The sequence below is a fragment of the Boleophthalmus pectinirostris genome, unplaced genomic scaffold (genome assembly GCF_026225935.1).
Source record: "Boleophthalmus pectinirostris isolate CB_2022bp ecotype Guang Dong unplaced genomic scaffold, ASM2622593v1 HiC_scaffold_19, whole genome shotgun sequence".
NCBI classification, from domain to species: Eukaryota; Metazoa; Chordata; class Actinopteri; order Gobiiformes; family Gobiidae; genus Boleophthalmus; species Boleophthalmus pectinirostris.
Window position 1 is genome coordinate 25,995,367 of NW_026571140.1, and position 27,667 is coordinate 26,023,033.

At 37.5% G+C, this 27,667-nt stretch overlaps 1 protein-coding gene across 1 annotated transcript; it reads right to left on the reverse strand.

The window, feature by feature from the left end:
• On the reverse strand, nt 1-27,351 carry cdh16 (cadherin 16, KSP-cadherin). The gene is made up of 18 exons (XM_020938991.2): nt 27,326-27,351; nt 26,778-26,823; nt 26,587-26,682; nt 25,417-25,551; nt 24,961-25,090; nt 24,328-24,486; nt 22,279-22,475; nt 15,115-15,240; nt 12,833-12,983; nt 9,309-9,521; nt 8,448-8,524; nt 6,008-6,199; nt 3,929-4,170; nt 3,637-3,767; nt 3,315-3,554; nt 956-1,072; nt 201-317; nt 1-101 (listed from the first exon to the last, which is right to left on the reverse strand). Exons 2-18 carry the CDS (start codon nt 26,817-26,819, stop codon nt 1-3), a joined length of 2,466 nt encoding a protein of 821 aa, XP_020794650.1. The 5' UTR covers nt 26,820-26,823; nt 27,326-27,351.
• Nucleotides 27,352-27,667: the final 316 nt, after the last annotated feature.

Below are 27,667 nucleotides of genomic sequence, written 5' to 3' on the forward strand. Positions count from 1 at the left end.
TTATATAGAAATCTTCAGTGGGACAAGCTCCTGGTTTGATTTGTCCTCCTCTTTGGGGTTTTGGTATGAAAGCCTCACAAATATCACAACAAGAATGGCTCCTGTAGAGATTCAGACATAAAGAAACAGAATATATCATACTTAGTATTTATTCAGTTTAAAGTATTAAGTGCTTGTTTAAAGTATAAATTACTTGTTACCTATTACTGCGAAAGTGCCAAGCAGGATGCCCACTGCAGACTGAATAGTTGGCATGCCCTGCAGCTTCTTGGCAGCAATTTTGCAGTTCCCTCTGATGTTGCATGGACACACAGTCACTAATAAATGGACAGAATAAACACTCCATTAATCTATACAGGATTTGTTGTTTTTAAGATGAACACAAAATATATAAAAACAAGAGATTTGGCATTATGTATTTTTTATAATGAGTTATTTTGCTTAATTTAAAAAATGATATTTCCAAGTTTCAATAACCTAAATGAATTTGACTTTATTAATACAAAAGTTACTGTTTTGTTTTTTTCCCAACAGCAACATAAGTGACCTTATATTTGCATGAAAAGGTTCATACTAAATTTAAACACATAAGAATGGAGAATATAAATGAACCAAAACATAAAGCATCATCCTGTACATTTACTTGAAAAACAAATAATAAATCAGCCCGCCTCATTTTGAAAATGGCACTAGTCTTGCTATATAGACATGTTTTTGCTTTTGCACTGAGATTTATCGTTAGGTTTTGCCATAAACAGTTCTAAGAAACAGTACAATCACCAGCCTGGAAAAGTCATTTGTCAAGCTCTACTGTTTCAGTTTCAGTTTTAATAAACAAAGACTGTGAGGACACCCTGGAACACCACATGATCTGTATTGATTGTTCCTGTGCTCTTGTCCTGTCACCTCTCTTGGTTGGGTTTGGGTTAAAAGTTTTTGAGAGGGTGGGTTGTACCTGGGAGGTTGATGAAGGTGCTCCGTGGAGGAGAGCTGCTGTCCGAAATGGTGAAGGGCACAGTGTAGACCTCAGGGGGCAGATAGGGGATGTTTAAGGACAGGTTTGTGTGGGTATCTGTCAAGGAAATATTATATTTTCAGAAAGAGCACTACTGAAAATCATAATAAAGCATGAATAAACATTTAATTCAATGAACAAATTTATTGAGAATTCTTCTGAACGTCCAACTCTAACCTTAGCTAAATATGTAAGTAATAAGTTCTGATCTATGATATAATGTTGTTTCCTCATCAAAAACATACCTGGAGTCATGTTTTATTTCATTCACACTCAAACCCTGGATATTTGGGCTAAATTCTTATCTCAAATTCAAAACACTCTGTTCCACCTTATGATGTCATGTGGCAATAGGGAAGTGCACCACTGTGCTTTTAAACTCCATCCTTTACTAGAATCATTTGGATGATTTCAGCCCTAGAGTTCCCAATTTCTCCTCAACTAAATATAAAAGGTAGCTGTTAACATGGAATCTACCACTAGATGACATCACAAGGTGGAATGTATTCTCATGCATGTGAATGAAACAAAACACACTTCAGGTATGTTTTGGCGAGGTAACAACATTTTAACATGTCTCACAAGAACCTTTAAGAAGTTGCAAAGCCTAAATCATTCTTAGTTAACTATTTCTTCAATATTATTTCTTGTAGCTTTATTAAGGCTATGAATAGTGTAGTTAGTAAGTGGTACTTAAAGTAAATCCAGGGTAATATGACCATACTGTAGCGGCATATTTAGATTTCTCTGTTTAACCTTAATTTAAAGTTATAACATGGAGAAAATTAAAACATACTATATTTTTCAATTCCCTCCATTAAGGATTTAAAGCCCCCAATCAAAGAACCATTCATTCACAGACACATACATATATTAGTGTGCACACAGCAGTCTGCACTGCTGAGATTGAACCACTAACGATTCTGTTATTGGGTGAACACTCCACGACTGAGCTACTGTCACCTTCTGCGTAACTGTGTGGACCAGGGCTGCTTGTAAGGAGTAGTCTGGTTTGTGTGTGCCTTTATCTTATCTGCACAAATCAGTTTAAAATATATACTGGTCAGCATGACGCAAAAGCCTTGTCCAGCAAAGAGCCACATTTATCAGGCCGTTTGAACTGTTATCTGAGGGTCGTACACACCGCACTCACACCTTACCATCAAGTCCCCCATGTCCCTTTTAGATCCTGGAAATGAGGGCCTTGCCAAGAGCACTGACAGTTGGTACTACATATGTTTTTGATATAGTCGCTCTCTTGCTTCCTCTCCAACAGGAGTACTGCATGTTCTTTTACCAGAATCAACAGGCTACATGCTTATTTTTACATGTTTTTTCCTTTGAGTTGTTCTATAAACATTTGATGTACATAGAAAAATAATATGGTTTTCTACAGGGAACACGGACTGTATGAATAAGCAGACAAAAGGAGTGTGACGTCACCCATAGCACTCATGAGGCTAGCAGTTATAGGAGCAAATTTGGAGCTGAGTTCCATATTAGTTAGGCTAACGAGTTAGCTATGTCATTTATACAATTTATGGCAGGGAATAATAGGCCATACCAACAGGCTTGCTAAATTGGCATGTAACACTGTAATGTTCTCATATAGGCCTTTAAATGCAGAGTGGTGCCTTATACTTGTGCACAACTTCACTGCCTTCGACCAGGTGCAGAACATTCTTGGTTATACCCTTTTTTAGCCTACATTAGCTGACAGGAACGCAGTGGTGACGCCAAGGAAATTACAGGGAAGATTACAGCTAGCTTCAATCAATACCATCATAAGGCGAGAAGTGGTGTGAAAAAAATCTACCTGTGAGTAAGGGGGTCCAGGATGTGTCAGTGAATGAATGACACGTCACAGAGCACAATGGCTTGTCCAACATTAACAGAATATAAATAGAACAATTGAATTGAGCCAATTTGTTTCTAAATATAAACAATTACATGTAGATATCGCTGTAACAATCTGAACCCACATTTATACAAACACATTGTGGGTTATGTCACAAGTTCATCTGAGGTTTCATAATTCTTTGTCTCCTTATAACATCCAGGCAATTTGGACTAAATGGCATAAAGTACTTTAAAATGGATGTTCTGTCAGTGTCCTAGAACAAAATGGTTTGTTGACTCATTCAGAAACCATTACTGCATGAAAATAAAACATCTATTTTCAGGTAAGTGTTATTCTTGGTCATCTTGTATTTTGAAGCACAGGTCAAGACTTTTAGACCTTTGAAATGCATGCATAATCACATACCAACAGCTATATATGTGGTCATTAGATTCTCACCATTAATAGGGGTCAGTTTCCAGTTGCGACGGACTGTGGCGTCACTGCGAAGCGAGAAATTGAGTCGTCCTCCATGTTGTGGTCCATCACTGTCCCGAGACGCCAGCACCAGAGCCTGATCCTCCCACCGAGGGGTACACAGGTACTTCCAGGAGTAATCGCCCACCAGCACTGGACTGTTGTCATTTACATCCAGAATCTGAACCGTCACCAGAGTTGAGGCAGATAATGACGAGTTCCCTAAAGTACAGAATTATATGCAATGAGAAATTAGTGAACCCTTTTACAAAACATGGGTAAAATGAATCAGTCCATTTCTTACTTCCATCAACTGCAATGACCTCCATTGTATAGGTGCTATTTTCCTCTCTGTCCAAGGCCTGCACTGTTTTCAGTTCACCAGAATACTTTCCAATTGAAAAGTATTTTTTTGTGTCTCCTTGAAGAGAATATCTAGATAGAAATCCACATAAATTTTCTCTATTAAATTTATTCCAAGAAATACAAGAACTCTGTGTGTTTCAGAATAATTCTTCACTTATTTGCAGTGGAAAAACATTATTATTATTATTAAATATGAGCTATTCTAAAAATGTGTATAAAGGTAACAGTACCTGATTGGATGAGAGTCAGGGTCATACCCTCTGATGGTGGCGATGACCCTGCCTGGCTCCTCCCCTTCTCGCACTGTAACCTCATAATGGCTCTGGGACAGGATGGGACCTTCATTCACGTCGTCCACGTAGATAGAGACCGTTGCCGTGGACTGAGGCCCATAGCGACCGCGGACCAAGGCCACTGGGTTCTTAGCACTGAGGACCAGGATGTACTCACTCTCACGTTCAAAGTCAAGAACCTAAGAAGAAAAACACAATGACAAAAAAAAATGATCACAGCATATTTAAACATAGTGGTCAAATCCTGCTAAGACAGTTATTGGAAAAGACAATTTAATTATTTGTATGTGGCTGAGTCACTGAATGAGCTGAAAAGTCACCATAGGTAGCTCTGAAGGCCCTGCTTGTCTCTATGAAGATGTCATAACCTTGTTCCAGAAAAGCACTCACTACATGGGTTTGATTGTATAAAAACCTTGAAAAATATGCATTTTTTACAGTGAGTAACGATCTGAACTGTACTTGAACTGGCAGTGCTTGCATGGAGATGTTCTATGCCATACTGTATAACATTTCAGAGTTAGCAATAACATCTCCAAGGAGAAAGTTGGTGGCAGATAGACCCTCCACTAAAATAAGATAGATAGTGCACATTTGTTGTATCAAAATTGTATTTTTTCTGCAGTGCGTCATTTCCTTTCAAATTTCTGTTAAGAGACTACTGGCTTAATTAAGATGACAAGCATAACAGACCACCTCATATTATTTGTTATTAATAAAATCACCTTTGTACTGCATGAATCACTGACTTTATGTGAGCCTGTGTTATTGTAAACTGGCTACAGCAGTCGATGTGTGGGCTTTGTTGATAAAATGAAATCTCTTGTGTTCTTTACTAAAGGCAGATATTATGAAAAGGTGCCGGCTGACATCATGATGCTGCTCTGTTGCCAGGGAGAAGAAAGGCAGACCCTGGAGGCTACATGAGTACAGCCGATGACTGTAAGTGACGCACCACAGCTCACCGAGTGCTAGGGTTTATGTGACGGGGTACAGCGGACACACTGGTCCTTTTGGGCTTTGTTTGTCAGAGGCGAAAATGAACTTGTGACGTATGTTCTGGCATATTTTAAATGTTCATAACACACCTAAAAAAAAAAGGTGCAGTATTGACTATTAATATTTTCAGCTTCCTGTTATATGTGACGTTTTCAGGGCTTTTCAAAATTCACATGATATAATATCGTCTTTTATATTGTTGATTGCTGTGGCAACAGTCCTAATTCATCATTTTGGGGCTCATGGGAAGTGGGGCAGCTTTAGAATAAATATTGATAAATATGTTTTTTCAATATTGATCATCTGAAACATTTCAGGAAAAATAGGCATTTCAATATTTATTAGTAATATTTTGTGGTTTAAGTTTCGAAAACCACAGTGCATTTTCAAGGTTATGAAAAACAAAACAAGTGTCTGTATTCCCTACACTTTTTAGAAAACTATTTACCTATTAGTTTTATTTATCATTAGTTTTAGCCACCATTAGTTTTAATATACTCTAATAATTTTCATACAAAGTGATGTGCATATTTCCAACAAATAAAATGTAGCTTCTTGTACTGGCCTCAGCATACATGAAGGAGTTTGTTACTTATTTTTCTTAGGGCTGGAAGTGTGGTTTTACCGTAATCAAAACTGGTTTAGTATGATTCATGTTGCTTCAATGATGTCACTACATTGTAAGGCTTTCAGTGTAAAAAACAAAAACTGAAGGGGTCTATTTTTAGTTTTTAGACATTTCCAAATTGAAGCTTGAGTGACAAACAGTTCAATCAGATTTGTCGACTCCCACAGAGATCCTGGAAATAGTCTTTCTTGTGCCTGGCCCACTTATACAGAGTCAGAAACTACATGCCTCTCTCACCTCCCAAAAGCCCCTAGGATTATGGGAGGCAAGGCAGCCAGTCTGGTAAACATAGTAATAAACAGTGTGATTAAACATAGGGCTTAGTCTAAAATTGGTAACAGTAGTTTACAGTATTAAAGTTAATAGTAAAAAGTATCATAATTTTTTACCTTTGAAAGCACCAGTGACACCTCATTGGTTTGCTTGTCTGTCACCAGAGAGAAGACCTCCTCTTCGTTCCCAGACTCCATGCGGTAGTTCACGTGCCAGCTGTCTCCCCCACGGACATCTGCATCTCCGGCCACAATCGCAGTTACTGTGGTCCCAACTGGGGCATCCTCCGGGATATGGTAAGGTCCATACTGACCACAAAACCACAGAGATACTATTGAAACCATCTTTTTGAAATTATTGGATTGGAAGTAAATGATAATGGGAATACTTGAAGGTCATAAACAAAGAAACAATTTTTATATGGATAGTATGTAAAGATTGTTGAATAATCCATCACATGTGTCTGACTGTTGTTTCCCAGAGCGGTAACGATGAGATGTAAAAACATCATGAGTGTGCTGACCCTCTTGACCCCCAAGTGTGCGTGACCTTTTTGCACACTCCTCTGTGTTCAGACAAACGTTTAATCTGCCACTCACACATGTCGTCCCACAGAGCCAGGCCTCTGATCCTTATGGCCCAGTGCAGGGCCACTGACCCCTCCCCTGTCACCACTCACCTCCCACACCCCCCTACAGAACAGCCCCCACAGCCATGGAAAATACTGCACTGCTCAAGCATGACCTGCTCAAGAGCATTTCCACCTCTGTCTCTGAGCACAGGCCACAGGAAACAGCACTGTGCTTAAAATGAGCCTTTACCATCAATGAATGTGAGAGAGTTATAATTTTACTGTGACTTGATCTCTAATATCTTCATTTTAATTTGTTCAGATGTCACATCTGTACCTTCAATTGTTCAAATGCCAAATCTGTCAAACCTTCCTAACACCAGTCTTCTTTATAATGTCCACAGTGTTACAAAGTGACTCTGGTCTCTAAAAGATCAGCAGAGATTGGGCTCTTATTATCACAGTATGCAGTTCTCCCACGTCGCTCACAGCCCTTTAAGTTTCCTATTATGTTGCAGCAGGAAGTGAGCGGACGGGTTTTCTCTGAAACTCTCTATTTTTGGACAATTTTCCTTCACACCATTCACTGGAGTAAGACAGACACAGAAATGCTGTTAAATATCTCTGTTAAATCACTCTGTGAACATGACTACAGCTCAAGACCTTTTCAGGCAAGAGGCATGAGATTGTAAGACATATCATTGAGAAAGAGGATGATCCAACAGGTAACCCACAGGTTTGAACTAGAGCCCGACCGATATGGATTTTGCTGTGGCTGATATGAAACCGATATAATGGGAATTGGAGCTGCCGATAGCCGATATAATCAGCCGATATATTTAGTGATGTAAAAATTCACTGTAAATGTTGAATTGTTTAAAAAACTTAGGTTTGGCTCTGGTGGATTTTAAATTGGGTTTATTTAGGCAACATTTATTGTTATTCTGCCTCTTTACATCATATTTACAGACAGTAGGTTGGCTTAATGGCATTTTTCATCACATTCTAGACACTAGTGATGTTTATTCCAGTTCTTTTTAGAGAACCGGCTCTTTTGGCTTGGCTCACTAAAAGCTGCTGGTTCTTTTGGCTCCCAGGACTGAACCAGGTCTAAACCAGGACTGAAAAAGGACTAAACCAGGACTAAAACAGATCTAGACCACGTGTAAAACAGAACTAAACCAAAACTGAACCAGGACTTAGTGTCGGGACTCGGTCTCTATCTCGTGCCCAAGATTAGTCCTGGTTCATTTATATGCAAGTTTTTCTATCTTATGCACACGCATATTTCTCAAAGTTTCGTTTTCAGCCGCTGCCGCTGTCAAACTACCAGGAGTCTGCACACGGAGTGAAGAGAAAAAAAGCGAGAGAAAGCGAAAACACGGCTCCCCATAAGGATCAGGATCCCGTCGTTCGCTTCAAAGAGCCGGCTTTAAGAGCCGTTTCGTTCGCGACCGACCCATAACTAGTAAAGAAACTAGCGTGCCCATATCGGCAGATAATATCGGCCAACCGATATATCGGCCGGGCTCTAGTTTGAACAGCAGTATTCAACCATGACAATAAAAGTACTTTCAACTTCCAAAAAGTACCTACAGCTCAGAAAATGGGTTCATTATTTGCGTGCATTGAGCATTCAAGACAGTTGAATTGAGGTTTTACAATTAATGCCTTTTTGTGCATACTTAGATAAACAATTGACTCACAAAGAAAACACAAAGATAAAGGTCAGTAGATCAAAATATACTGAAAAAGAGTTAGGCAGTGCACAGGATTTTTGATATTTTTTTTTAATTATTATTATTTTTTTTTTTTAAATACATTTCTTCATACCTGCTGTTCTCAGGTGTCCAGAGTTCTTCATTCAATAGATACTTTTATAAGCTAAATACTCTTCTATTTCTATCATGAAATCTAATGTTTTAGTATTAAGATCAGGTTTGTACTAGTTCTACACTATTGTCGTTCAACTGTGTGTTGGGTACCTCGTGTTGAGAGAAGACAGGCGGGTTGTTGTTCTCATCCTGCACAGTCACCACCACCGTGCACGAGCTGTTTAGGCCTGCCACAAAAAGAGAGAGAGGGAGAGAGAGAGGTTAGAGAGAGAAGAAAAAGAGAGAGAGGGCAGAAAGAGAAAGAGTGAGAGGAGAGAACTAGATGATCATAGTCACGTCTGTCAGTGACTCAGGTTTAACTCCTCACACAAACACATTACCATGAGGCTGGAACAGCTAGTCCCTCACTTTCCTCCATCACACCTTGAACCCTGAGTCACACCGGTCACATTATCTGTCACAAAACCAACATTCATGTCCATGATATGACAAAAGTGAAAATTGAAAGTTAAAATGAATCTTATTTTTTAATGACATTCTATAAACTTGATGTATTATACCTTTGAACTAGTATTGGCAATACTGGTAGCTATATGGCATACAGGTAGATCGAATATTAGAAACACCTCTATTTGAATTATGAACAACTCATACAAGTGTTTTAATAGACATGCTGAAAAAACATAATTTAAACCAATTATAATAATAACAAAGAAAGAAACCACCTGTGTCTTCTTCATTCATTTATTTTAGGTACAGCGTTTGAATTAGCTGTTACTGTTTTTTTTATTGCTTAAAAATACCTTGACAAACAATCATAGGGTGAGCAGGGTTGCCTTTCCAGAGATGTTACCTAATAAGTAGTAGTAATTAGACCTCTCCATGAACACATTTGCATTGCCATTTTGAGGAGTAATCCAGATAAAGCAATAACATCTCCACGGACAGAAGCAGGTGTCAGACCCTGTATCAGAAAAGTGAATTCAGTTAAATAAAATAAAGCAATATTACCTTTCGCATCTTCAGCGGTGATGGTGAGAGTGTACTGTGGAGCAGTGCCCTCCATGCTATCCGCCTGGACTGAGATAACTCCAGAGTCTCTGTCGACTCTGAACAGGGCCCTGGGACTCTCCGGGATCTGTCCCACTAAACGGTAGAAGATCCGCACATTGTCTGTTTTAGGATCATCGTTGTCAGCTGCTTGCACTGTCAGGATTTCAGTCCCTGTAAAGAAATACAGCAAAAATGACACAGCTGATACTCATCCTCATATCTTTGGGTTAAAATAGATCATAAATGAATGGAAGAGAAAGCATACAACAATAGCTTGCTCATCTAATCCTTACTCCTGGTCCATTTAGATGAGCAGATTGTGTAAGTAGTCCATTTCCGAGAAGTACTGTTTTAAAGCATCAACAAAAAGGCTTTCAGGCCACTATCTGTCACAATGGACATTTTACAAGTTCTAGAGATGAGGTGAGGGTGCTTTTCTGGAAAGAATCCCATCTCAAAGAGGATATTTGGTAATGTAATCCTAGTTTTTTTCACTCCATCTCCAGTGTTACTTCTAGCAGAATAATATTTTCCTTACATTGTTAAATAACATATGGCTGTGTACACAGCAAATTCAAAAGTGTTAAATTCACGGTGGTGGTGTTGTTGTGAGTAAAGTGAAGAAAATCCAGATATGTCTCAACATAGTCGAGAGTTATTTCAACTATGAAAATAAGTAGTTGTTGATTCACAGTGCTGACATAAAATGAGTACTTGATCGTCAAATGTCGTCGTTAACGTCAAACACTTAGAAAGTGTTGTTGCCCCCAAGCTTTGGAATTCCCTCCCTCTTCCCCTGAGATCTTGCTCCTCCCTATCTCACTTTAAAACCCTCCTAAAAACACATTTTTTCAAGATGGTATTTAACAGCCCATGAGCTCTATTTTAAACTATTATTTTTATGCATCAAGTAACTCGTCTATGTAATATTTTATATTTGTGTTAGTGTTTTCATTATGTTGTGTTTCATGCTGTAAAGCACTTTGGTGCAACTTGTTATGGTTGTTTTTAAATGTGCTATATAAATAAAATGACTTGACTTGACTATTTTGAATATACACTCCATCGGTGTTGGGCTTTTGTAATGTTTCCAGCGGGAGAACTACACTCCGAGAGAGAAGCCACATTTCACCGTCTGAAGCTAAGCTAAGCTAACAGATAACAGCGCAAAGTTAACAGCTAATAGCGTTTGTTTTTCAGCAGAACTGAACTCAACAAGCCCCAAGTCCAACCACCTGAGCTCGGGTCTAACCCGACACCCGCATACGCCTAAACCAGGTGAGTCCCGCTGTGCCTCTGCTCCCTCTCGAGGAGACCGCAAACAGCGGGCCCACGATCTCACGCAGCCCCGATCCAAACGCCCTCACACGGCCCTATCTCTGCATGCACTCGGTACTGATTTCCCATTTCTAAACGAACATGTAATGGCCGCGACACGGACCGCCGGTCTACTGAAGTGAAGGACAGGTTAGCATTTGCTGGCTTGGCTCTTCCGAGTTTTCACCGTGTTTTTTGACACTTTGGGGCTGCATTCATTAGCTTATAAACGTGCAGACTTTTGTGTGGTGTGCTGAGGTAGGATACTGTACCAAGTGGAGAATTGTTAAAATTATCTGAATCAAAAGGTTAGTAGTATTCTGTAAAAAATAAAATATCTTCAAGTATGATGTCTTACCCATTAAAATGTCTTAACATACTATTGACCTTTAGTCAAAAAGAGTATTGATAAATAATTTTTGGGGGTTTTCTTTAGGGTAAGTGTCTTGCTGCTGGTTCACATGCATCCCCAGCTCCTATAGGCTACAGGCCATTAACCATCTCATCAGAGATTTGCAGGTATGTCATGAAATCGCTAAATGTGGAACTGAAATGTAACCTCACCAATAATTTCGTTATTGACTAACTGAAATTTTTTTGGTGCTAAGTAGTTGTAATTTTTGCCTTAATCTCGTTCTATTTTTGTGATTAATGGCATTTAGGTGTTTTGTTTCATGTGGGTCTTGCATTTGAAAATAATCTTTTCTAAGGGGCTAAATTTTTTCAAATTACCCTTCAAGTTATTTATTTGAAGGGTTCTTTTATACAAAAGCATACAGCTCAAGCAACAGAATAACCTGCTTAATAGGAACAAACAAATAATGATATATGCACCATAATATATTTACTATATATTTACTTTTAAATTTTTATTCATGGCTCATTAAATATTGCCTAGCCCGTTTTGCAAGGTGGTTACTTGAATATGTTATATTTATTCTGTTCTATATTTTATTTTACAGATAAGTATGGACACATTTCTTGCTGGTTGAGCCTGGACGGCCTTTCTACCTGTGACTGAAGTGGGAAGGACAAAGGTTTTTTATGTCATCGTTGACCTGGCTGAATTTGGTGAACACTTCAAGGCACTTGGTCCTCAGACTCTCACAAACTTTACACCTGTATTCAGAGAACTGATGTGTCAAAAGAAACCCCAAGAGTGAAAGACTGACTCTTGAGGTAAAAAGTTTCTTCAATGTTAATGTTTGATAATTAGCAGGACTGCCTCTATTGTGAACATTGTTATGTTTATATAATGGAGAGAAGATCTAGTTTCAAACAGTCAGACATGCTCCTCTCATTTTTGGAGATGAGCATGCCTGAATTCCATTCAAAACAAGATCTTGGTTCATCCATCAGCTGCTTGCACTGAAAAATCAACTTTGAAAAATAAATGACAATCATTGTGACCAACTCTTGAGGACACAGAGAATTCCTGCTGTCAGTTGGATTTTGCAAAAATAGTATTGTGTCATATGACTTGTTTAAATTGTGTTGATTGTATGATGTGCATTGTTTTAGTACAAGTTAAGATGGAATGGAATTTTGTGGTAGTTTTCATTATTTTACTTTTGCAAAAGGGATTATGAACTAGAATGTCCACAGCATTTACACTGTATTTAGTGAAGAAAGAGTTACTATTGAATAGTGTAACATGAAGAACACTCTACACTATTTTTACTTCATAAAGTGTTAAATAGCAATATAGAGTTATTAGTTTTTCACTATACATTAGTGTAAAAAAATATATAAAATCTTAATCAGTGTCAAATTCAACTATGAGTAGTGTGGTTACAACACTTTACCAGTGTTGAGCCTTCTACACTTTGTAAAGTGTTGTTTTAACTCATTTTATTGTGAACCCCATATGACATGGTAAAAGTGTTAAAATTAACTATACGAGTTGAATTAACACTCTTGAATTTGCTGTGTTTTATCACACTGAAAATTATGGTTAGGCAATTACCTATGCTTCAAGTTTACTGGGGAAACCCATTAGGAGCAGCGCAGTACCTGCCACCCATCTCCAGATCGAATCTCCAGGACTAATATAGCTGAAGGCTTTAGACTATTGTATTTTAGATTGATGAGGAAAAACTGGGTCACCGTTTTCGATGAAATAAAAATAGTGTATATATTTTATGCAAGTGTACCAGGTTCTTTACCTCTTGCAGCCAGTTCTTTGACCACAGTGTGATATTGTGCCTGGGGAAAGGTGGGTCTGTTGTCATTGGCGTCTCCCACCATGACCCGGAGCTCCACAGGTTTAGCAATCTCTCTGCCATCAGGACGCTCCACCACAATGCTGATCAGAAACTGTAAAGTATGGAGCAGGGCTGGGGTCAGTAACTCTCCATATGTATTTTAGGTTTAGTTGTAGTAAATGTAATGGCAGATGCTATTTGCACCCTGGGTGTAAATAGCTAACATTGTTATTCACACATAGGGCAAATAGCCATTGTTGCTATTTACACCCGGGTGTCTTTAGCGTGGCACATAGAAGGGCACCCGGGTGTTCCTAGATAAAAATGCTATTTACACCCCGGTTATTTATTTAAAAAAAACAAAAAACTCACTGACAGTAATATTAGATTTTTTTATTTTTTTTACTCAAAATGATGCAGAATCATCGATCAATCATTCGAAGTCTGCGCCTAATGGTTTAGTCCTGGTTAAATCTTGTTTTAGTCCTGTTTTAATCCTGGTTTTAGTCCTGATTTAATACTGGTTTTAGTTCTGGTTTAGTTCTGATTTAGTAATGGTTTTAGTCCTGGTTTAGTCCTGGTCTTATTTCTGGTTTTAGTTCTGGTTTAGATGCGGACGGGAAGAGGCACGGTCGATGCGCTGTGCGGGAGAACATGTGGTGTACGGGAGGAAATGCGGCTTACGGGAGCGGGAAGAGACGCATACGGTCTATGGATCCACGTAGCGTATGAGAGAAGGGGTAACGCCAATTGGTTCACGGGGCCCTATTCAATGTGCGTACTGTGCGTATTGGGTGAACCGATACTGACACTGTATCATGCATTGTGACAGCGTGGGGCCATGTGAAAAAATCCACGATAACCAACGGGTTTGGAAAGGCTGGACTGCTGCATGATGAAGAGGACAGCACACGCACAAGGGAAAATTTGCCTGGAGAGGAAAGTGACACGGGAGCCGACGTAAATTAAAAGACTGTACATGAGTGAAATGACTGTTGAAAAAAAGAAATGCTCTGAACCTGCACACGTACAATCTGCACATGAATGATCTCTGTAAAGTTTAACATGAACCATCTCCAGAACAGACTCACCATCCGTCCGACAGAAGCTCCGCATCAGGCACAGAGCGAACAGTTTTTTTTCGGCGGGTATTTTATACAGATTAGCCTTGTGGCGTTAGGTTTCGTTTTTGTGCGCAAAGCTGCATTAAATACATTATAATCTCAAACGGGCTGATGTCGTTCTGTAGTAATTATGGTGCTTACAGAGCCAAATGCTTACATTTGAACCACTTTTAATATCACCATTATCTTACTCGAGGCTGTACCTGAACTGCTGAATAGACAGATCAACTAGCATTACCGCTAGCTATACATCATACAAGCTAAATAAACTGTCCATGATGCTGTGATACCTTCACTTTAATTACCTAAATCGTAATGGTCGGACAGGCATTGCAAATATATTTTGTAGCAACACTGACTTACTTTTTACCTTATCTTACCCTACCTTCGTTTTAAATTGTATTTCTTTGAATTGTCAAATCCACCTTCCCGCACTTTTCACAGGAAATGACGTAAGTGTATACGTCACCATTCCCTTTTTTCTTGAGATGCGTGTAAGTAGAAGAATCGTGTCCATTGAACTATTAACACCCAGGGTGCAAATAGAAACTCCGAAAAGTAATTCATTCCTAAGAGAGCTTCAGACAAAGTTATGTAATTTTCTGGAGGTGGCAGCTAAGTCACCTGTATGATTCCCTGGAAATAGAAAAAAACATACTTTCTCTGTGTACTCTAGGTTTATCAGTACATCAAACAACTAAAATGGCAATGGCAACAGGCTAAAAGGTTACATACTGGTGCTTTAAGGACACTTTACTTTAAGGTTACTTCTTTTTTACAGCACCTCTGGCATTTTGGTGGTTATATTGCTATGGATATAAAAGATATTCAAATTTTCCAAACTGAATTTGCATATATTTCAATACTATTATGTATGTTATACCGCCTACAATGACAATTTGTGTTTGAATGTTTTTTTATGCAAATACATCTGATACAGAAGCTCCAGGCCTCTTTTTAAAAGTGTGACCTCATCATTTACTCTCTCTTATGGAAACAGTTAGAGCAAAGTGCATGCAATTTATAGAATGAACTAAACACAGCTCCTTTTATGTTCTAATAAGTCATTCTTCTTGCCCACGGGCTTCAGACGTGCAGTGGTCCATTTGTCAGTTGTACCTGGTCCTGTGTCTCCCGGTCGAGGGGCGCGTTCAGATAAATGACTCCCTCTCGGCTGATGGTGAAGAGCATCTCTGGAAACTCCCCCTCCAGGCTGTACTCTGCTTGGCTGCCAGTCCATTTGACCTACATGCACATGCACAAGCCAAAACAAATTTAGCAAGAGTGGAACTGATCTATATTTTGCATTCAAGCTAGTATATGCAATATTGTAGCTATGTTGAATATTCCTGACACAATAACAAATTTTGAAGTCCGATGTATTACTAATGTGTATAGAGAAAAGCGATAATATTGAAGCCAAACCATTAAGCAGAATTATCCCCCCAAAAATATTCCAAATGTATCATACTTTGAAAAAAATATGAGAAGCAGTCAATAAGTGACACAATGCAACACTTTGCAACAGTTTATCTCTATAATGAGTCATAGAAGTTCATAATTCAACCTCTACAACTCAAATGTGATTGTAGCACAGAAAAATAACCAAATGTTTCCCACTAGTACTAAGAAAAAGTCCCCATGATAAATATTTACCCCTAAAAATTCTTGTTCCACCTATCTTGTATTGAAGTTGATATAGTATTTATCATGACAGACCTAAACCTGAATAAGGTAAAGTAATATAAGGGTGATATTTTTGACAATGTTTGAAACAGACCCCTCCTATGCAGTATTTTTAATTTACTCTGTAAAATACATCACATTCACATCTTGGCTGAAAAACAGCAAGACTCAAAATAATTGGGATTCTTGTGAAAGATATATATGAAATACATAGAGGTGAAACAAGAGCTTTTATGACTCAGAAATAACATCCAAATAACACCGGAAATGAGTGAATGCTGTGTTTTGTCAGGATTGCCTCAAGCAGCAGAATGCTCAATCGATAAGCAAAATAATCATTAATTACAGCTCTAGATATGCAATAGCTAATGTGAATGAATCATTTTAATCTATTACTAAGTAGGGATGCACAGATGTAGCTTTAAGTATCAGCAGATAGCCAACTTGATGCCAACCAGTATCAGTGCTAAGAATGTAAACAGCATTTATTTTCTTAAAACAAAGGTAAAATTAGACTAAACAGATCCAAATGTGTCGCGCATTACAGAACAACTTTGTGTAAATAAAAGTTCAAAGCTTATGAGATTTTCTGGGTCTCATCACATCAGTTTATATTTACAAACAGGATATCAACTAAACCGATATTTGGAAGCCAATATCTGATCCTGCAAATTTTTCAATATCTGATACAATCAATATCTGGTGCATCCCTAATCATTAAATCAGAACTTAAACAACACAAAATTAAGACTAAAATTATAATTACTAGATAATCATTGGGCTATGTTTAGTACTAGGGGTGTGCATTGCCTTGAGTCTAATGATACGATACATATCATGATTCACGTGTCACGATTCAATATATCCCGATACATCCCAATACTAAATCAATGGATGATATATTGCGATTTATCAATAATTACTTCTAATAATACAGTCAACTACACCTTCAAGAGAACACAATTATATGAAATATAATGTACTATTTTTTGTTAAATCATGAGAACAGTAGATGTAACTAATGAATTTTTGTGAAAAATATTATTTTAAAAAATCGATTCAGATGCATTTTGAATCGGTTCAAGAATTGTACAATGAAGTATCACAATATATCACTGAATCGATTTTTTCTTACACCCCTATTTAGTACTAGTTTGTTTTTGCTGATTCTGTATATATAGTATATGCTACCTCAATCTATTCACGTGAGTATGTGGAACATGCAGTACAAAACTGGTTGCTGTTTGCATGATAAGGAGCCAACCCAAAGCAGTGACAGTGATGTGGAACAGAGCACGCGGCCAAAACTAACTGTGGGGCTGAAGGGGATTTTCCACTGCTCCCTGGCCGTTGACATAAGCCTGTGCAGTGGGGCTGAACCAGGCCCAGAGCACCCAACATGGAAAGGAGGCCTGGCCCGGGACAGCTGCTAACCCGGGGCATGTATCTCCTCCAACGCACTGTCACACTCTTCTTCCTTGTTTTGGAGATGGTCGACCAAACTCCAGTCTGAAATGTACACAACGCCTCTTCTTACAGCCATGTGTGTCTCTGGCTCTAGTTGTAAGGCTTTGGATAATAAAAGACTATTCTAGATGATTCTACAGTGTTAGGTAGGATGTGAATAAATTATCACACAGATTTTATTTTCATGGGTTTCAACTTGCTGTTATCGGCAACATTTTCCCATTCAAAAGATATAATATTTAATTTAAATTCTTAACTGCTATGGCAACGACCCTAATGATTCATGCTTAAATCCATAAATACGTATGCTCAAAGATTTCACTATAGCACACCACTAAAAACACTCAACCTGCCCTCCCATCGCTATAGTTTTCACAGACTGTTATGACCTGAAACTAGGGCTGCTCGATTATGGAAAAAAAAGGTTATTATTTAAATCATAATAATAGTTATTCAAACAATGATTTGCTTACAGAGAAAGCGGGGCATGGTGAAATGAAGGTAGGTGATGTATCTCACAGAACAGAGTGTTATAAACTCCATGAGTCAACCTAAGCAAACGCATATGAGTGCACATCACTTAAGAGTTCAAATTCAGAGTTAAAAATCTTGCTTACTCAGTTGCACAAGTTTTGTCATCAGTTTGAACAATAATTATAATTGTAATTTAAATCTTGTAAGTCTCACAGCCCTTTATGTAACCCAGCAAATCTTATGCACACCAACAACAACAACAACCAATATCCATATTGCAAATCAGTTTGTTTATCTGTTGCATGTTTCAGTCGTTGCTTATTTTTGGATTTTCTCTGTGTGCTTTAGGAGTGGGCTCTTCTTTCTCAATACGAACATGCGCTCTTCAAATGAGTGTATTTCTTGGTCACGTCTGGTGTCTGGTCTCACACATTTGCACAGATTTGATGAACAGCCTCTCTCTACTAAATGCATGATGTCATCTGTCCAAGAGGGTTTGCACGTCCCGTCTCAAGAGGAGAGGGAGTCTACACCAAGAACACTGTGTCTGTGCTTCCCTAAACAACATTATGGGAGGAATCAATACTGAGATATGGGAGACAGAGCACCACTAATGAGGAAATGTACATTTGCAGAATTACATTTGAAACACTTTACGATACAACTCTTGTTAATTTGCGAATTAGTGTGGACAGGAAATTAAAAGTCACCTAATGGGTAATTTGTCATTCTTCTACTATAACATTTCACTAATAAGTGTAAATGGAAACACTCTAACCACATCTTCATTAGCTATAATGCAGCATGAAGAAAAATCTAATTCATAATGATGAAATACTGAAGTGCCATTGCTTATTGCTAGGGTTATGTTGTAGATATGTATATTTGATTGAGATTTCTGTGTATCTCATTCTGAAATCTAAAGGTAATTTAAATACCTTTTGTAATAGTGTTACTTCTGTAATGACTGGTAACATGTGGATAATGGTTTTCCTTGTGCCTCTTTGTCCATTTCTATGTAAATTGTAAAAAAAAATGTATCTGCAAAAGAAGCTTCAATGTATTAACTAACTTTCCACAATTAAAAGTTAGTTACTATATATTTTTAACATCAAGCATAACCACTCAGTACAGGTATGGGCCTTGATTTCTTAATAACTCTAAAGGTGAGTTCAAGTGTAGACTGATTACATTATGTAATCAGCTTTAGACCCAGCAATCAGCAGCAATATATAAATATGCACATACACATATGCCCAACACTTCTGATGACTCAAAAGCACTCCTAACCAAGGCTGGGATTTTATTTTTAAACCTTATTAAAAGTCAAAAGTGATGATAACACGTCACAATTATTGAATGTCTTAATAAAGAAAAGGAAGACTTAATTCATAATGAACAAGGTAAGGTGAAGGTACACTTTATTGTCCCAGAAATGTGTCCTCTGTATATGACCCTTCCTTGAATGCCACTGGGGCATTTCAGGGGGACCCATCCACAGATCTTGGTAACTACATTATTAAGAGGTTAGGACTGTATTATTTAAGTAGTTATTAAGACAGAATCATTCTTAATAAACTATTTGTTCATTACCAATGAAGTCTTTATTCATTTTTAATTAAGGAGTACTAATTATAAAGTTACCAAAATGACTAAGAAATATGGCAAAGCAAATGTCTAAGGGGCATCTGCATCTACCCTTCACAGAGATGTTCAAATGGAGTAGGCTAAATCTGCTAAATGCCATCACGCGGCGGGAGCAGTGATGAATGTGGTGGATGCTCATTTTGCAGGAGACAGAGACGGGGATGAGTGGGTCCTGAACACGACTGTCTCTGAATGTGTCATAGCTGCGGTTAGTCCCACCGCCCACAGAGCTCCACACTTCACACTGTCGTAGGCGGGACGAGGCTTCCCCAAAGCTCACACCAGCCCGGGGTGAAATATTAAAGAGAGGCGGCAACTGTGTGCTCATTTTCACACTGTTACACATTTTGTTACAGGAAATATAGCTGCAGTTCAGGAATTTGAATCATTTCAAATGTGGATCCATATAGTATATTCAGCTTCCTGATGTTCAAAACCTTTGACAGTTAAAACGATATAATATTTTTTGTCTGACCAGCCAGTCAGTAGATGATCATATCCAACATTTGTGAATATGAAACTTGAAATGATTTTTACTTAAAAATACAATCAACAGGAACAACTGCTGCTTGCCTCCCACCTGGGACTAGTAAAACAAAATCTGAACCTGAAACCCACCAGTAGTACAAAGAAAGTCTCCCATATGTGAATGAAAAAAGGGAAAACAAGGTTTTAAACTATTGTAGACTACATACTACTAAGATGTCTGTATGTCTTTTATTCCACATGGTCCTAAAATAAAAGAAAGAAATCCTTTGAAAATCCTCAAATAGTAAGCACAATTCCATAAAAAGAAAATGGTACACCACTTGATGAAGCTGGTTTTGATCATGGAAGTATAATAAGATCTTATTATAGATCCATAGTTTCGATCCACCAAAGCCTATGAAGTAAAATACATTTTAACAGATTCACAAATCATGTAATAGTGGATGTAAATGATTTGGAGTAAATATGTGCAAACGCGCCTACACTGGGTCCACACGTTTTCAGTGGGTGGCAGGGGCTGTTAGAACAGGAGCCATGAAAGGCTGGAGGCGAGAGCGGAGGAGGTGGGAGAATCAGAGGAGGGGGAGGTTTTGTGAGGCACCTACTGGACTCCACAAACAAATATGAATTTTACACATCAGTGAACACTCATTTCAGGAGCAGACTGCTACTTTGGCCAGGTACATCAGTTAAACTAAGCCATTAAAAGCACTCCAAGCCTGCCTCTATGGTTAGTGATTTTTGGGTTGGCTCTCGGCTTTTTTCAAATATTAAATGTTCTTCTTGAAAAGATTTAATGATTTGTTCAGGCCATTGTAGTCTTGTTTAAAATTGTAATTGCTTTACAATCAATAATAATAGATTTTTTCCAAGTATATTGAGCAAATTTGTCTTGCTCCAGTATAGATATACTGTATAAGCAGCACAGTTTACTGTACCATCTCAACTAATTAAAAAATGTTTTATCAAATGGTAATCAGGAAGAGCAGTGTTAGCATGCTAGTTGATATTAGCATTGCAGTTAAGGCAATTCCATCAAAAAAAAAAAAAAAGTGAAAGAAAATGCATATAAACTAATCATGGTCAATAACTAGGGTGGTTATAATGTATAAGGTAAGTGAGGAATAACTGTGGACCATTCCAAACCAGTTAATGTTTTCATATTTAAGATAAAGCGCTAATTTAGAAGTAAAAAGTGATTGAAAACTCAATGGATTACAAACAAAAACTAACAATAGGGTGCTATTAGGGTGCATTTACACTTTCAGAAAATTGGGACCAAACCGTGACTAAACACAAAAATAGAGCAGGACTAAACCAGAACTTGAACATGTCCAAACCAAGTCATATAAATCAGGACTAAACTGAGCTCAAACCAGGACCAAATCAGGACAAGTTTGAACAAAACCTTAGTAAGATTAGAAAGAAATTATCCAGTTTAATTTTTAAGTTAATTACAAAAGCATTTAGTCTCAAAGTAGTTATAACAGTTAAATAAGACCCCATCTGAAGGACCAGACGTATATTAGTCATTCCATTTTACAATTACAATTAACGTAATTAGAATCATAATGTGCAAGTCCAGATTGAAAAAGACAATATATAGATGATAGAGAGGTTACACAAGTGGACTGAGTCAGGATGTAGTCAGAGAGAATCCACCGTGTTTGAACCATATCAATTATTCACTCTTTGGTCACTTAGGACGACCCAAGGGGCGCTAAAAACAGCAACAGCTACACAATGCCATTTTACTCAGTCCAGCCTATTGACAGTTTTTATGTAACAAGATACAGCCATTTGCACTGAGATAGCAGTAGAGTCAGCAACTACTTGAAAATATGTAGTGTGATCAAGCCAAATCTGTTTGGACACTCAACAATCTCACATAGATGACAGTATAACAGTATTTAATTTTAAAGGGTCCATATTATTATGTATTACTATTTTATAATGTTTCCTCATTTCCTCAAATTTCTTCATCAGAGAGATACAAGGAGTTGTGTTTTGTTTCATTCGTATTTGTTTTTATGCCCATCTCTACTGAACTAAAGGTAAAATGTAGCTGTTAACTTGAAAACTACCACTTCATGACATCACAAGGTTGAACAGAGCATTTTGAGCTTAAGAAATGTAGACTGATTAATAATAAAGAATTACTCAAATGTGTGAATGAAACAAAACACAACACTTGGCATGTTTTTGATGAGGAAACAGCAAGCTAACATGGCTTAGAGGTCACAAGAGTCAATTTTGTGCAATATTGGACCTTTAGTTGTGACCTCTTTCAACTTTGCCCATATTTGCCTATGATAAAATAGCACATATGAAAAAAAAAATTGACTCTTAGATGTTGGACATAGTGTTTGACATAGTGTTCAAGCTAGGGATTGATAACAAACTATTATAAAAACTAACAGTGAATTTCTTTTACAAAGTACTTCTAACATATCTATTGCACACTTTGTTATTTCAAATATTCATACTTCATAATGTAATGTCATTGTGAGCCTGTCCTACCTGCGAGATAGGGATGGGGTAGGGCCCAGGGAGGTTCTCTTGCAGCCTCACAGGGTCAGGAGAGGCCCATGAGTTCCCAGTCACCTCCACAGTGACAATCCCAGTGGTGAAGAAAGCGTTGGACTTCCCAGCCATGTCTTTGACCATGACCGACAGCTTGTAACGCCCACACATCTCTGGGTCCAGAGCAGAGGCTCCTTGGAGACAGCAGTGACAAAGGAAAGTTGGACAAAGATGTTATGATATAGTAAGGAACTGAATTATGTTCTGCATCAATTAAATTAATTAATTAATCAATTAATATTCACACTCCTATTAAGAACATATTCACACTTTTTTCTTGTGTATTCATAACATAAAGGCATTTAATGACATTTGCACTGATGTTGGCCCTTCTAGGTTTTGGTTTTGCATATTATAAAATAGCATATTACCCCATGTTAACCCCGTGACCACTCTTGTAAAAAATAATAACTAGGCAATTAAAAAAAAAAAATTGGGATAATTTTATTTTATTTTTTTCACGCATTAGTCTGTTCAAAAAGACAGATCTGATGCACTGAGAACAAACTGGAAATTACACAAGACTGTGGCAATGCAGAAAAAATATTGGTGGCAAATATCGGCTAAATTTTAAATATCAGACCGAAACAATATCTAGAGAAATCCTCAGATGTCACCAAAAACTGCTATATCATCCCAGAACTACTAGTATAATGTTGTAATTTTTATCAAAAAAGCACAACTGAAGACACTCCAATCACTATATGAGCTGAATAAAAATAAGTGATGAGATAAATTACTTGCTATTAGTTTAAAGAAAATCTCTGTAAAATAGCATTCTTTAGGGCTATACACAGAACAGGAAAAATCAATGTAGGACTGCTCATGTGAGGCTATTGACAGAGCAGTGTCGTAGTGGGACCCATGAGAACCAGTGAGCGTGAAAGTCATGCAGCTCCCACCAAGCTGCAACAAAGGGCAACACCAGTGCCCAAAATAGCTCCAAGACTTCCTGTATTCACACATCCACAACCTATGTAACACATCCCCCATAAGCACTCTGGATAATTATCATTTGTATCCCCCATTCTTCTGATAAATTAACATGTAAGTGTGGGATTCAAGTATGGGCTATTTTAAGACAATCTAATTTTGTTCCATAGAAATTTGACATCAATTAGCCAAAGAATACATGTGATTTTGCCAGTACACTCCCAAAAGAAAATAAATGTGTGTTTAGTTGTCAGAAAAAGAACATCTGATATGAAAAACAAATACATTAAATCAACAGAATATCATCACTCCAAAAAGCAACAATATTTTGGTATTATTATATTATGATGCCCTAATAAAAGAATGTGGCATGGAAGTTCACCTAAAAGGAAGATATTATATTACTCTTAAGTCTTATTAACAGTGCGGTCACACTAGGGCTGGGTATCATTAGGAAGTTGCCGATACGATACATACCTCGATACATAGGCCATTTTTGATACAGTGCACTTTCGATTTGATATGATATATTTCAAATCCATTTGATAAAGTTCAATAAAAATAATGGTTAATCATGGCTGTGACACTAAAAGTCTTTGCTAAACCATTCTTGTGCAATGTTAATATGAAACACAAACATTTTACTCATCAAAACTAAATGTGTAAATATCTTAAATGTGTTGCATTAAGGAGTTTCTTTCCTTCAAACAAGCAACAAAACTGTAGCGCTGTAAGAAAATAATTTAACAAAATATACCAAAAAAATACTCTTGGCAATATATTGATACAAGAGCCCCCGATATCGATACCGTATCATCACATTAAACTATACGATACATCAATATTTCAATATTTTTGCATACCCCTAGGTCACACTGGCATAATCACCACATCAAAACTGATACAACACCTGGACTAAACCAGGGCAAAACCAGGAGCAGAACAAGACCAAACTGTCCTGACTGGTACACACAGTTTTCAGTGGTATTTAACTTTTCTTTCAGCTGAAAGATTGTGATAACTGGGAACAACACTACATTTGGGAGCACAGACCTTCTTCTGTGAGGGACACTTCTCCAGACAGTGGGTCAATGGAGAACATTTGTCTGTAGGGGATTCTGGGAGTCTGCTCCAGGAGGCTGAAGCGGAGCTCGGCATGGGGGGTGTTCCTGTCGTCACGATCCAGCGCCTCCACCTGCATGAAGGGGATCCCTGGGGCACAAGAAATATGGGCCAAAAAGTGCAGAGCTATATCTGATGTGTAACCGAGATGTGGCAAACAAACAGGACACATGATCATGCCAGTTGGCTTTTTATAGAACAGCAATATACATATATTTTTCACCAGAGCAGACTGACTGGATAAAGTGTCTAAGGTTAGGTCCAATAATTTATCAGCCAACACAGGAGAAAATCGTACCTGATTCATGAACGCTTTTCAATTTTGATTTCACAGTGAGGGGGAAAACTATTATATTACAAATCTTGCTTAACAAGTATAGTAGAAATAAAATATTTTAACCAACAATAATATACATCATATACAATATACATTTTGTTTAAGGCTCCTTCTACATGTAAGATGTTAGTTAATTAAATAGGTAATACACTACTTATACTACACTACAAATTCAAATGAAAACAATAAATAACAGAAGTGCTATGTCCCTGCACTATAGTTAGTACCTTTGAGAAGTCCGAGCTGCACGCTGCCTCTCATACTCTCCTGTATAAATGTGGGCACATTGTCATTCTTGTCAATGACGAACACCTCCACAGTGAAGCTCTGACGGTGCACTGAAGTTTTGAAGGACACCTATGTACAAGGAAAGCACACAGTATGTTAGCATCAATACAAAACTAAGTGAGTCTCATGAAGATGCAATGGATCATAAACCTTGAAAAATAATAGCCTCGCCACATAATTTACAATTTTTCAGCTGCTAAGAGTGTAGCATTACATTTTATAGTGGTCAGGTCAGACAAAATGACCAGTGATTGGAAAATCTGAAACAGAATTTGAGCAATGCAGGTGGTTGTACTCTCTGATCAATGTATTACATATACATTGTACATATATGCAGAATACATTTGTGGTAAAAACTTTTTCAGCAGTATTAATGATGATTAATGATGACATGCCTGTAAAGAGTATGACGGTTGTTTTTCTCTGTCCAGTGGTTTTATGGCGTATAGAAACTGTGAATCCACTCCAAATATCCCTTCATCATCTCCTGTCACCACCAGGTCACTGTGGTTTGCTGGAAGGCTGTGAAGCTGTTGATGAAAATGTGTTCAAATTTGTCATACACATTTGCAATTACAGGTTTGATAAGTTTAAGTTTGAAGAGCGCAAAGAGCTTAAATGTACTGTAATAACTTTTGACTAATTTGTTCTATCCACTTACAAATATATTCAATGAAACTGTCATAGCTCTCCACTCTGACCATTAGTGAGCTATTTGAAAGAGTGTGAATGACACAAAATTACTATCTTTAGCATAAGATCTGGTGATGTCACGGTCCAATTAAAGAGGGAGCTGTGTTAGTGCTGCTGGGTTCGTACAAAAACAGCCAGCCGTGTGCCCAAATGGACCAGAGCCAAAGGTTAGATGTGACGCCTGAAACATCTTTGTGCACATTTCAATTACAGTCGAGTGATGACGGCAATGCGCTGATGCATCTGCAACCTTGAAAGCATATACTGGGAAAAAAAGAGACTGATAGATACTGCATCTCTACCAAGGATAAGGTTTTTGTTGCTTTCAATAATACCAATGTCTGACTATGTGTTGGATGTGATAGCTTTATAAAAAGATTGCTTTTATGAAGCAAAACTAGAAAATTAAATTATAAAAAATAATTATTCTCTAATTCAGCTTTTCCCAAACTATTGACCTATTGAAGCGAGGATCACAAAAGGCACCTCTTATAATATTTTACACTACATATAAAATAAACTATAATTTCTCCCTAAATTTATATCATAAAACAATACATCCCTGTGGTCTTAATACTAATAGAATGACATTTAAACAAACATCTTATGCAAAGTTGATTTTTAAAAGTTTTAAATCAACTTAAAAATATTCTTTCTTTCTTTGGGGCCCCTCTGCAATGCTTAGAGGCCCCCCAGCGGTCCGTGGACCACACTTTAGGAACTACTGCTCTAATTATCATCAATATTATGTGTTAATGAATGTGCTCATATTATGGATGGAAGTGCTGCGTCTCTACTTGCAATCAATGTTCCTAACAAATAAATCAAGTTATTTTGATTTGGTTTGAAGAATTTAACTTAAAAAGTCATACCTTGGCTAAATACCATGGGAATATACCATCGTAGTTTTCAGGTACACCGATCTTTACACTGGCTGCAGAGCAAGATGCAAAAACAATGAATATAACCTGCACAAAAAATGAAGGAATTTTCTTAGTATTTTTTTTCACCTGTTATTTACGTTTTTTTATTTTTTATTTTGTAAATGTATAAATTGTCTCACTGTGAGAGCTGAAACAGGCATAGTCAGTTCTCTGTCTGGCATGTCTCTGCAAATACAAAAAAAGTGACATTTAAACTCTGTGACCACGGCCAAGCAATGCACTGTTTATCTTGTTACTTATTCAACTCTAGGAATCCATCATATTTACAAAAACAAAAACACTACTGGGACCCACTGGATTATCACCGAGTTCACACACACAATTGGTGACGAAATTATTTACATTTACATTAATCATATACAAAACGTCATATTCTTAAAATGTATTTATTTTGGATTGCCCCTTTAGATACACTGTCTTTTTTGAAGTGGATCCTTAGTTAAAATAATCGATTAAGATATAAATGTTCTCCAATAGCAGGAACAGTAACCAGTATAAAACGATCTTCAGGTAAAATAACACAAACAATGCAAATGATAGTATTCAACAATTTTTAAAACAATCCATTACCAATTTAGCTTCTTAAAACCAGCGCTGGATTTGTATAAAATAGAAATTACTTGAAAAAGTAAAAGTTTTGCTGTAAGGTAACTCCTTAGTGTCTTACCTCGAGTCTGTGCACTGTGCTTCTCCTGAGAGGTGTGAGTGGAGTTTAAATTGTGTGGAAAAACTGTGTTCTTGTACTCCTTTGACTGATTAATGGTTAACACTTGTGGATAAAGATGGCTAACTACCACATTTCCTTCGTTTAAAATCAGTGTGCAGTGCGGTTCAGTTTCAAGGATCTGACTAAATGAATATTCATGATGATGTTAACAACTAAACTTTGGTGTTGCATTGGGCTTCAGGCACTCAGTTTTACAAGTTGTAGCTTTAGAAGAAATGATCAAACATGGCTTTTATTTTTAAATTTTATTGAAAAACGTATTCAATGTAAACAAAGAAATTG